We start from the raw sequence: 13,615 nt of genomic DNA on the forward strand, positions 1-13,615 counted from the left end.
TAATATATATATATATATATATACATATATATACATATATACATATATGCACATATACATACATACATATACATACATACATATACATACACACACATATAATATATATATATATATATATATAAAGGTAAAGGATACAGCATTAGACTTTACAGTCCCTACCAGTGGTGCTGATCTTTGTTTCTTGGCCCTTCAGCCAGAAAGTGCAGCGGGGTTGGGGGCCAACCATCCTGTGCTATCGCACACCCTTTCTGTTTACCTTTCCCAGATTTCTCCAGGTACCCATTTAGAGCTGGGTCGACTCTGACTAAGCTTACAGAGTCACGCCACTAACCCCTGTCCCAAACTCAACAATTGGGTACAAACCCGCGTCCTTTCAGACAAAGCATCCCAAATCCAGCACACCAACCGACTAGGCTAAGACGGCTAGCCTAGTCTGTATATATATATATAATATATATATATATATATATATATATATATATATAAATATATATATACATATATATATATACATATATATATATATATATATATATATATATATATATATATATATATATATATATATATATATATATATACATATATATATATACATATATATATATATATATATATATATATATATATATATATATATATATATATATATATATATATATATATATATATATATATATATATATATATACATATATATATACATACATATATACATACATATATATATACATACATATATATATACATATACATATATATATATATATATATATATATATATATATATATATATATATATATATATATATATATATATACATACATACATATATATACACACATACATATATACATTGGAGTTATCATTATTGTTTTTCTATGTCTAGTATCTGTTTCTTTTAACTTTTAGTTTATTGTTCAATATAACTTATTTCAGTTTTTTCCTCTGCCCAAGATATAGCTTTATAATTGTTAATTTTTTTTTTTATTATTATTAACAGAGTAGTCCTATCCAGATAGCTAAGAGGCAAACTTACCTCTATAATCGAAATTTCATCCTGAATCCAAATTTGACATTTATTTCTGTTGAAAATTCAACTATTGCCTAGCCTTGTTCTAACCTTATCCTTTTAATCTTATCCATATAGGCTATATTACCAATATATTTCCTATGTATTGATTGAATCTTGAATTTGCCACCATTGTTTCAATTAACAGGGTAAACTAGCTATAACACAATAGACATAAACGTAGGTATATAAACAATGCCTAAAGTAAGAGAAAAAAGCATCATCTTTGAGGGTCTGTAAAGGGCATGAAATTTAATTTGTAACAGAAACAAATATCAACTTTTGCTGATGATTAAGAATGAAATTCAGTTGTAAAAGTAATTTTGTTACTTAGTTATCTGAATATACCATTATTCAAGATATCCACCTAAAATTGAGCAGGTTTCAGCATTTTCCAAGATTAGGATTAAGCTTTAGATGTTTGTTTTAGATTAAATATCACTGCTGTTTATTTTTGTATTTAAAATTAAGAGTGATTTTCAAATCCGGTTACCTGAACCAGATCTTCACCCCCTCTTTGGCTAACAATTCAAGAGGTCATAGTCTTAAGCTTCACCTGCCTGGATGTTGGAGAAGGGAACGACGTGGTGGTCCCCATTCGGGTGGTCCCCCTCTGGAATAGCCTATCCAAGTCTACCATCCAAGCTGAGACACCCAACTCCTTCAAGGCTGGAGTCAACCAGGACTGGGAGAGGGCCGAGTGGAGGCTGGACTGGGAAGCTAAGCCAACATAATTACATCACTCACCACCAGCGAGAACTACAGGAGGATCTACCACCTTATCTTGCTGGCAAATGCGATTTAAGGTAATTTAAGGTGTTAGAAATATTGCTAAATTAAAGGTTGTAATCATGTACTTTTTACAAAGATTTTGATAGATCTAGTGCTGGATCAATCTAGGCTCCTTTCTATGTGGTAAAATATAATATTTCATAATGGTTTAACTGTTTCAGTGGTACCAATGTTTTAGATAGGCCTATACCAATTCAATATAGGCTGCATTCCAATTCAGGGTATATATTTGCACATTAGGAAAGCAGGGGTAAAGTTCATTTCTTATGCAAATGATTGTTAAATTTAGATTTGGGTACAACTCTAACTATAAAGGTAATTTTGAGTTTTACCTTCCCCTAAGGTGCAAAATATATAGGCCTACCCTGAAAAGGTATGCAGTCCATAGGGGTGGAGATAAAGTTCATTACTGATGCAAACGCATTTTAAATTGGATACAGGACGCAATTCTGACAATAAAGGTATTTTTAGTTTTCAGCTAGCTGAATAGTCCATCAACATAAATCTTACCTGTCCTCTTACATAGACTGGAATCATTAGCCTAAGTGTGCTAGTCTATCCTAAGATTTGAGTAGTATACTCACAGATGGTGGCTTTGAAGCTGTAGACATTTTTCAATCACAGTCTTAAATCCTAGCAATATATAAAGCAAGTTCAAGCATTCACACAAGAAAACTAGTTTAAGAAAACTAGCCTCTCTTGCCTACAATGTTTTAAAATATGTGATTATATCCACCGTAGTTGCCAAATAACACCAGACGAAAACGCTACAGATATCAACATTATTCCTCGATTAGTCGTCATTTTCAAAAAAAAAACACACACACAAATCGTTGCAAAATTTACCAAAAAGAGGCTTAGAGAGTTTTCTCATAAATTGTACTGGATGTAAGTTAAATGACTTTGAAATAAATTAACTTTATTTTACAATAAAAAAAAGTCGTCAAATTAAAGATAAAATAAAGCCAAATTTAACATAAAGGTAATTTTTCCAAATTTTTGAAAAGAATGAGCTTTCATTTTACTTTAAAAATTTTTAATTTTAAAGATATTTAAAAACTTGAAGAATGTTTAATAGGTCTCTTCAATCTTGTGGTTTCTTAGGTCGCTCAATTGGTAGTAAAGGCATTTATTAGTTCAGTAAAAAACAACATTTATATAAGAGCAGCTCTTTGTTAATGATTAACGAAAAATACAAAAATTGGAAAAGAAATTTTAAAACCATGAATTTGGAAATGAATTAGTCAATTGGCTAAAAAAAATTGATAAAAATTAAAGGTTTTTAGTTAAACCTTTAACCAAAAAAAAACCTTTTTAGTTACAAAGTTTTTTAGGATTTAATTTCTTATTTTTTTATAAAACCAGGAAACCCGTTCCCTCCTCCATGAATTAAGCTTAGTAGACAGTCCAATGCAGATAAAAACTAGCCCATCACAATTACCTTTGAAATCTCCAAATTCAAAATTGAGTAGGTAGAGCGAATGTGACACGAACAAAGTAATTCTGTATTGGAATTTTAAAAAATTTTCTGGTGTAAAATTTCCCCTAAAAGTTTATTCCCCTTAAAATTTTTATCCAATGGGAAACTATTTCATCAACAACATCCTCTAACATAAATCCTTCCCCCCCCCCCCCACCCCGAATCAAAAACTGTAAGCTTACTTTCTAATAAAACCATGCGTAAGCAAAGAAACATCTCTTAGTTTTAAGATTTTCACTTTAGCCTGGAGAAAGGTCATGGTATCTCCCATGGTATAGTTATTGGACCTTTCAACTATGCTTAAAAAATGGCTTGCTTAAAATTTGGATTGGAAAAATTTGAGGAGAGTAGTTTGGGAAGACTGCTAAGTGTCCTCGTATCTTTTTGGCCACTTAAAAATGCCACCAACAGGAGGATTTGCTAAATGATTTCCAGATAAATTACTTCGGAATTCTTTAGGATACCTGACTGACTGACTGTATTTAGAATTGTAGGATGTGCAAAAAGCAAATCTTTCAACCCCATTTTCTGGGAATACGATAAAAGAAAGGTTGAGGTAGCTCAGAAGAGTACTGTGGATGAAAGATAACAGACTACCAAAAATTATCCCTGTTGGCCGACCATCTAGGACCGAACGAAAAGTGAATTGTCCAGAATTTGGCGGGAAGGTGCAGTAAGGAAATAATTTAACGGAAAAGGGAAATTCTTAACAGCGTGAAAGGTCATTGGCATTCAAAAGATTCAAACCAAAGAAGAGCGTTGGTAGCTTTATTTGCCTCGGACTTGATGGTGCTACAGTGAGTTGTTTGTAAAATATAACTACAGTAATAGCTTTAAGCTTAGAGATGCGTACACTACGCTCAATATGTGATTGTATCATAGGAGATGAAACCAAAAAGGCAGAAGACAAATTGAAAGGATTTTTATTGCCATGAGTTTGGTGCTTGTGTTCCATTATTGCTTAATTTTATAAAATTGAATCTTCGAAAAGAACCAGCAGGTCAAAGAAATTCTATGTTGGTTTGCCAACGTGACAATTTTGTGTTATTCTTAAGCCTTTTCAATGTAAGAACCTTAAACATATTGCACTTCATTGACTATATCTGATATATATATATATATATATATATATATATATATATATATATATATATATATATATATATATATATGCTTTCATATTGAAATTATTATTAAATCATCATCAAATGTATAGTATCGTGCATTGTGTGAATGCGCTCTTATGTTTTGTAACATAGCGTAACATAAATTTGAAGTTTGAAGTGAGACAGGTGGCCATCGTCCTTGTTTCATAATTTAAATTATACTTGGATGCATGTGGTCAATGTAGTGTGCATCATAGTTTGTTATCTTATGACATATAAAACCATGAATAATGATTATGCTTCAGTAATGAATTTACTTAAGTTAAAGGAATGTGAAACATACTACTCAAAATTACTTATAATGGTTGTCCTATAGCATAGTCAGCAGAAAAAGAGGCTCAGATAGTATTCTAAAGATAAAATCAAACTACCTCATAGTGCATATTATTCAGTTAATCAGGATATATATTTGTATGGATACTGTCTATTTGGGTCAATTAGGAGAAGAATATAAACATATCTTTCACTGAATATCATTGCTTTGTTGGAACGGCCTCCGCACTCTTCACCATTGGGGCAATTAATTTTCACTTTTACCTTTGTAGTCTTTTCAAAATTTTCTCTACTTTTAATTTTACTATAGGTCTCAAAAAATCACATTATTCACTGTCGAGTGCTCAATCTTGATATAATAATTATTTCAGTTACAAATTCCTTTAAGAAATTTAAAGGAATTTGTTATCAAGTAAGCAGGAAATATGCAAGATAAGGCGATTCACTCATAGCTACGAAAAATATTTCCATAACGGCACAAAAATAAAATAATCACTTCTATTGTTCAAATATCATTTTCACGGGTATGAATATATGATGATGAATTTAAAAGTTTTGTAAGAAAATGAATCAAGATGTTTCTGACTTTGACAATTAGCATTGCAAAAGTTTGATCTCCTTTCCAAAGTGAGTCTGATTATTAGTTTTATTTTTTTTTCATTATACGAGCCTCTGAAGAGAACGTAAAAGGTCATTGGGATTCAAAAGATTGAAACCAAAGAAGAGCGTTGGTAGCTTTATTTGCCTTGGACTTCATGGTGCTGCAGTGAGTTGTTTGTAAAATATAACTGCAGTGATAGCTTTAAGCTTAGAGATACGTACACTACGCTCAATATGTGATTGTATCATAAGAGATGAAACCAAAAAGGCAGAAGATAAGTTGAAAGGATTTTTTCATGCCATCAGTCTTGTGCTTGTGTTCCATTATTGCTTAATTTTATAAAATTTAATCTTAAAAAAGAACCAGCAGGTCAAAAAAATTCTATGTTGGCTTGCCAACGTGACAATTTTGTATTATTTTTAAGCCTTTTCAATGTAAGCACCTTAAACATATTGCACTTCATTGAATATATCTTTTATGTATATATATACTTTCATATTGAAATTATTATTAAATCATCATCAAATGTATAGCATCGTACATTGTGTGAATGCGCTTTTATGTTTTGCAACATAGCGGAAAATTTTAAGTTTGAAGTGACACAGGTGGCCATAGTCCTTGTTTTATAATTTAAATTATACTTGGATGCATGTGGTCAATGTAGCGTGCATTATAGGTTGTTGTCTTATAACATATAAAACCATGAATAATAATTATGCTTCAGTAATGAATTTTTTTAAGTTTAAGGAATGTGATACATAATACTCAAAATTATTATTATGATTGTCCTATAGCATAGTCAGCAGAAAAAGAGGCTCAGATAGAATTCTACAGATAAAATTAAACAACCTCATACTGCATATTATTCAGTTAATCAGGATATATATTCAAATGGATACTGTCTATTCGGGTCAATTAGGAGAAGAATATAAACATATCTCTCATATCTTCAAATATCATTTTCACGGTAATAAATATATGATGATGAATTTAAAATTTTTGTAACGAAATGAATCAAGATGTTTCTGACTTTGACAATTAGTATTGTAAAAGTTTGATCTCCTCTCCAAAGTGAGTCTGATTATTAGTTTTTTTGTTTTTTTTTCATTTATCAAACCTCTGAAAATTTATCTCTAAATAATTCTTGTTCCTTTAAAGTGTTTTATTATCCTAATTGAAAACAACCTGATTCAACTATTTAATAAATTTGAATTCGTTTTGATTTTTGTCAGTGAATCTAAAGAAAAAATTACAAATCTACTGGGTTTCCACTAGTAGCAAAAGACAAACAGAGAGAGAGAGAAAGAGAGAGAGAGAGAGAGGGGGAGGGAGTGAGAGAAAGAGAGAGATGGGGGGAGGGAGGGAAATGTTATACATGATTATGACTGTATTGTCACTTAGCCAAGCTTCACGTAGGTTTGAGTCGTAGCAAAAATTGAACCCACGTTCCAGGTTTCTCTGCTTACAAGGGACTTGCTCTTTTAATTTGTTTTCGTATGATGAAGAAAACCGTTTGGTTTTCTGTGCGGAGAGGGTAACCCGCTTTTTCCTGCACACTGTAGGATATTGGCAACATTTTCAATCTGTAATGCATTTAAGTTTTATAATCATTCAAAATATACGTCTTTCATACATTTCTTTAGATATCTAAAGGATGGTTATCCTACAGACCGAGTACTTAGGACAGTCACCAATATAAAGCCTTTTCTGTACTACAAGGCTATATTTCTTACCTGAATTTATTCACCAAACAAAACGCGTTTTTCTATTATGTGGAATGACACTTTTCGATTAAATATTACAAAATCAATATAAAAATACTTGGCAATCTCTAATCAGGGCAAGCATAAATCCATGGCAAGGGTTTTGAAATATGAAAATATTTTCCATAGGAGAGGAAGGCTTATTAATCAACAAGATAGACTGAAATTTCCTCTTGATAGGTGAGTATGTAACTTACTTTAAAATTTCACTTGATTTCTTAGAATAGGCCTAGTACAACTGTTCTTGCCACTGGGCCTAATTAACAAGGTTGATTTATTGCACAAAAAGAGCTGTTAAGAAGGAAACACTGCAAAACCCATAACTTTTTTTTGAAAAAGTTAGTAAATTTGGACACATATGAATTAGGTATACTGAGCTACAGTTTAGGTGAACATGGCCTAGCCTACCACTCAGTGCCTTTCTATGTTCTTTCCAAAAATAATAGCCTTAATCGTTTTTGGACTATGCTACTTGAAAATTCAATTTCAAGCCCTCTATAGACTATTAAAGATGAAACATTTTTTTGTTTATCTTTGCTGTAGAAAAGTGTTAAAAACAGTATTTCTTACTTTGTAGTATGCCTATACAGAATAACTGTAGGGAAAGCTGTTACTAAAGGGAACCAGTGGGTCAATGTTCCTATTACCTGAACAGTTGTTTAGGGTCATGAAACTATTGGTAATAGATACATTTTGACTTTTGGAACATCTTTTCTCTCTTGCAAAACTACTGCAAACTCACCATTATAGAGTTATTCTGGCTCAAATATTCTTGCATTTATACATAGGCCTATAGAATTGCAATCATTTCTGTTTTTGTTGATTAGATATTTGAAAACTGTAATAGTTTAGAAACAAATTTGGGCTATATATTTGCACACTAGGGGGGCTTGGGGTAAATCATAGCAAATATTAAGTATGTAAACTAACCAATGTTGTATTTAATGTATGCTATACTTTACCCCCCCCCCCTAATGTGCAAATATACTATAACTCCATAATGGTGAGTTTGCAGTAGTTTTGCAAGAGAGAAAAGATGTTCCAAAAGTCAAAATGCATTTATTAACAATAGTTTCATGACCTTGAACAATTGTTCAGGTACTAGGAACATTGACCTTTTGCTTACATTTGAGACTGAAGGACTATAATTAATTTTACTTTTGGCACCACCAACCCTAGGAATAGACACAATTATAATCAACTCACTTCAAGTACAACTTCACTATGCTTTACTTCAACCCTTTTTATATATAGCACAAATTATGGTAAAATTCTAGATGAACTACCTTTTTCTATCTTGGAAAGATGGTAAGTTAGGAGTAATGATTCCATGGCCAATTAAAATACTTTGGGAAAGTATTGTCAAGTTGATTTTTTTCTTTTAATAGACTGTACTGCCTTTCTTTGACAAAACAAATAAGAGTTTCATATGGAACAAGTCCTCTATTAGACAATGATAAACAAAAGAAAAGTTCTGAATATTTTGAAGACAAGACATGTTCATCAACTGAGGTTATTCAAAGTTTTGAGGTCCATAATCTTGCTTAAATTTATGTTGAATTCTTAATAGGGTTGGTGAAATCATATTCTGAATATAAACAAAATGTTGCTAAATTTTTAATTCTTAGTTAAGTTGGCACAATTTTCTTCTTTGTCTAATTATTAATGGGATGTTGCTGAACTTGGAGGTATAAAATTCATTCTCATATATATAACATTGATTTTTTTCAGAGACCACACTGCCTTTCTTTAACAAAACTGTGAAAAGCAAATACAAAACTTTGGATTATTTTGGAGACACAGTTGGTTCTCATTGTCAGCAGAAATACAGTCAGCAGAATTATCATTAACAAAAACTATATTCATGCACAAATAAATTTAATAACTTCCAGATCAGTGAATGTTACTGGTCCATTGGCTTAGAAGTTCATTAACTTAGTGTATTATCATCAAAAGAATTACTAATGAAGACCAAATAGGTCTTCAAAGTATCCAGAACTTTTGTATTTTTATTTATAGATGGAGATTATCAGTGTTAATGTTAAATAAGAATTAACCAAGTTGTCATTTTCAATAAGTACCTCTTTAAAATTTATCAGAGAATTCAGTTTGACTTAAATAAGCTAAATTCTCAACATTTTTGTATCAGTTTCCTAATTCAAATAAATCAATTCTCTCCATCCCTCTTCGTAGATTTGAATGTAATATGTAACATCTGCACAGCATACCCTGCAATGTAAACTGTTAAAATGCTTAAAAGACAACAAAATTTCACTATCAGCTAAGACTCTAACAGACCATTTCTGTTCACAGAACTCAATGTATATTCTCTGATATTTAAACTAGTAGAATCAAAAGATTTATTACAAGATACATAAGTGGATTCAATACAAATAAGGAACAACCATTGCAGTAGCTCATTTTAACTCACAGAGCAAGTCAGAAGGAAAAGGGCTAAATCTTCTCAACTGGAAAGCTCATATTTGCTGAAATAGAAGAAGAATTCTAAATTTAGCAACATTTTGTTTACAACTAGAGGAAGAAGTTACACCAACTCTATTAAGAATGTTCTCAAAGTGGACTAAAGAACATACCCCCATTGCTTTTATACAGAAAAAATTTGCCAGGCTTAATACAATTACATATTAAAACCATTTCCAAATTTTTGTTGATGGGTCCAAAATGAATGAGAAAGTAGCAAGTGGAGTATTTATCCCAACCTAGAATATTGCTTTGGGTAAGAGATTGCATAACAATGCATTTGTAATGTCTGCTGAGCTAAACACCTTAATCATGACATTAGAGTGCCTCACAAATAGTGAATTTATCATTGTTGATTTACAAAATATTATAGCTTATTCTGACTCTTTATCAAGCCTTGAGCTGCTTTCTTCAGCTTCACAGTATAAGATGGACATATACACATTTCATTGCCTTAGGATTATTGATAATCTCACTTCAAGAGGAATAAGAACTTATCTCCAGCATGTTCCGAGGCACTAGGGTATAATTGGTAAAAATAAGAAAGATGAAATTGCAAAAAATGCTTTAACCATTGACCAGTCAAGTGGAAGACATTTCCCCATTAGAGATATTTAACACTGGAGACCAGCAGAGGTACTATTAAATAAGAATAATCCAATTGTATTGTTGTTCCCCCATAAACACCTTTCTAAGATTTATCATAGAATTCAGTTTGGCTTAAACAGGCAAAATTTTCAGGCACTTTCATATCAGTTCCCTAGTGGCAAAGTTCAAAGTTCCTTCTTCCCCCCTTTGCAGGTCTTGTAATTTTAGAAATGAAACAATTGATCATTGCCTATTTGAATATGATATGCTGATGCCTGCACAGTATACCCTGCAATGTAAAATGTTAGAATGCTTCAAACACCACAAAAACTCACTATCAGCCAATAATCCAGCTGACCATACATGCACACAGAGTGCAGAACTCAATGTATATCTTCTTATAGTTCAACTCCTTGTAACAAAACATTTATTGCAAGAAATCTGAGTAGACTCAAGATAAATAAGGAAAAAACGAATTCAGTAGCTCTGTTCATCTCACACAGTGAGTCAAAAGGAAAAGGACTGAATAGTCTCAACTGAAAAGCCCAAATCTTCTTAAAAGAGAAACAGCAGCAACATCCCAAGAAATTCAAAAAAAAAAAATCATTTGTGTTTTTATCATGAGGTATCAGAAGGAAACCCAACCAATTGTGCACCAAACCACTCTCTGGACTACACTGTGGTGTTTTTTTTTTGTGAATGGTACATACCTCCCCTCACACAAGTGCAGACGGTTTGGTATTGTAATTTTTGTTTTTTCTTTAGCATTAAAGCTTGTTTAAATTTGGCAATGGCAATGGCAATGCTAAGAACACCCCAGAGTCCCCCAGACCCTATCCCAAAAATTCCTAAAAAAGTTCCACATTCACTCCATCTTGGCTGGTCAAGTTTCTATCCAAGCTCACATGACAAACCAAATTCAATAATAGATAACACAGTTGTGGAAGCAGGGGCATATTTCACTATGCATGATGAAAAGGAAAATGACCTTCAAGTGTTCTTTTCAAAGAGCTTCAAAAAAGGGAATAAATTTCCCGAATCATAACAACTCCCCTCTTCTCCCTCCTCTTGAACCAACCCAGCTTCTCCAAACCTTGGCCTCCTGAAACCCTCTTTGAGATAAATAAGATAAAACTAATAAGGGTTGCAATTTTTAAATTGTTAAAATCAATGTTTTCATTGAGCATTAACCACAATGGATCTTTGCAAATAGCTCTCCAAGATTCTTAATCAGCATATATACTACTTAACTTGTAAACCTTTCTTAACATCCTAATAAAACATCCTCTCTGAACCCCAAATCACTGCACAACTAAAATTGATGTGCATAACATTCCTCCAGAAATGCCAAATCAGGAGCTAAAGTTACTTAAAGTTGTTCAGCACCATCTGGCAGTTGATCTGCCTCTTTTGATGCCCTCTGTTTGCTTGATGGATTTGTAGTTGGTTGATCTTTAAGTTATGTTGACCACTCAGCAAATGTATTGACTTTGTTTTTGTGTTTCTCCTAAGACTTTTCAACACTGTTTTTGAAGCTATTGAAGTTTGGTGCTTGGATGGCAGGTTTAGACAGGTTGTTCCATATGTTGACTGCTCATGCTGAGCAGTTGCAGATGTCAGCTAACTGGGCAAACCAAATACTAAAGGTTAAAAGTCCAGCAAGTCTTTCCTATTCACACTTAATGAAAAAAAAAGCAATATCCAAGGCCAGATTTTTCTCTTTGGAGAAATTAAACCTCAAAAACCCTACAAGCCAAAACTAATCCAATGCTAAAAATGTCTAAAACTGAGACACTCAATAAACAAATGCACTGACATCTTTCAAACCTGCAGGTAAATGTAAGAACTCCTACTCCAAAGGAATGTTAAGTTGTAAAAACAATCGGCCAACATGCATAAAATGCAAAAGGTCCCATAATTTTTCCAATAAAACATTGTGCCCTGCATGCAAAAAGTAAGCACTAACTCTTCAAATAGCTGCAGAGAAAGCTATACCTTATTTATTCGCAGCTCTAGGACCAAAAGCAAAATATTCAACCCAAACTAGACCCTTTATGAAACCACCTAATACTAAAACTCATAGAACACTCAACCCCATTCTACCCAAAGCAACTGGTACCCCCAGCAATGCTCTTTCCTCAAAACACCCCAACTGACAATCTTACCAGAGAGAATGATCAATGCTGAGCCAATCAGTCTGCCTGGCCATCCCCCCAAGCAGTACCAGGAATTAGTTCCCTAATTAATGTCAGTTCTGATGAACAGCCAAAATTGTAACACCTAATATATGCCTTTTTATATTAAACTACTGTAGTTCAATCTATAACCCTTCTACAGCCACAGAAAGCAACAGTCATAAATGAATTGGAAAACATATACCTACCTAATCACATTCTTATTCAAGCAAAAAGGATCTTGCTTGACTACACAGAATTTCATAAATAATAATAAAGTTCATAAACCAAATTCTTTATGATGTCTCCAAGAAATTGTTGGACCTAACTGTGTTTGACTCCTTTTTATTAAATTTGAATTTCCATGTTTTTGCTTGTTAATTTAACCTTGGTTTGATCTATTTCTTTTTATATGGTTGGAAATACTGGAAAGACAAATGGTGGACAGCACAGCAAGGGATAACATAGTTCCTACTGTGTAGTTTCATATCTTTTGCAATTAAATAATTTAATTCAAGTTTTTGATTTTGCTAGTCCTTTTTCTATCATCATTTCACAAAAGAGTGCTAAGAGTGAATAAGAAGCGAAAAGAGTGCAATTCTGGTCAGTGGAAGAAAAGAGTGCAATGAGGTAAAGAAGAGGGCAGTATAGACAAAAAGTATGCAAGTTAGCCACCCTGATGGCTATGCTTGACTGCATTAGAGGAGAGGGGACTTATATGAAATTGCCATTGTAGCAACCATTAAATTAGAAATGAATAAAAAAAAAATTTATTCTTTGTTTTTAGAGAGAGAGAGAGAACTTATTTATAAAAACACTAAAACATACAAAAAAGAAAAAAATTCTGTAGAAATAAATTCGATTTAACTTCAATAATTCAATGTTGCTTCTTCTTCTTTGTCCTGTTCTTTTCTTGATTTGTGCTTTCTTAATTATTGGCAGTATTGAAAATAACAATATAAAAAGGTGTCATTGGCAAGTTTATTGTAGTTAATCAGCATACCAGTAAATTTGGAGCAGATTATTGTATAAATTTTTTATCAAATGTTGTTTTTCCTTTATTCAACTGACATACAAAGGAACACAGTTTTACTTTACAGGTTCGAAATGGCTTTTGCAGTATGGAAAATAAATACATTTGGAAAGAGTACTGAAATTGACATCAAGTATTATGTTTATATTGTACCTGGAAAATAAAAAAGAAATATAAAATTTATAATA

General features: G+C 32.1%; 2 protein-coding genes across 3 annotated transcripts in view; one reads left to right on the forward strand and one right to left on the reverse strand.

The window, feature by feature from the left end:
- Positions 1–2,620, reverse strand: part of LOC136036460 (WD repeat-containing protein 5) — a 56,384-nt gene extending 53,764 nt beyond the window's left edge. Inside the window, exon 1 of the mRNA XM_065718706.1 lies at positions 2,453–2,620. Within this exon, the coding sequence (XP_065574778.1) occupies positions 2,453–2,479 (27 nt within the window). The 5' untranslated portion in view covers positions 2,480–2,620. The remainder of the gene's footprint in view (positions 1–2,452) is intronic.
- A 4,539-nt stretch (positions 2,621–7,159) lies between these two features.
- The window catches only part of LOC136036521 (zinc finger protein ZFP2-like), a 37,091-nt gene continuing 30,635 nt past the window's right edge, over positions 7,160–13,615 (forward strand). The window contains exon 1 of one of the 2 annotated variants that reach the window (XM_065718832.1): positions 7,160–7,331. The gene's annotated coding sequence lies outside the window, so the exon portion shown is untranslated. The remainder of the gene's footprint in view (positions 7,332–13,615) is intronic. The other variant, XM_065718826.1, reaches the window with a different exon arrangement.

This window comes from Artemia franciscana, chromosome 2 (genome assembly GCF_032884065.1).
Source record: "Artemia franciscana chromosome 2, ASM3288406v1, whole genome shotgun sequence".
NCBI classification, from domain to species: Eukaryota; Metazoa; Arthropoda; class Branchiopoda; order Anostraca; family Artemiidae; genus Artemia; species Artemia franciscana.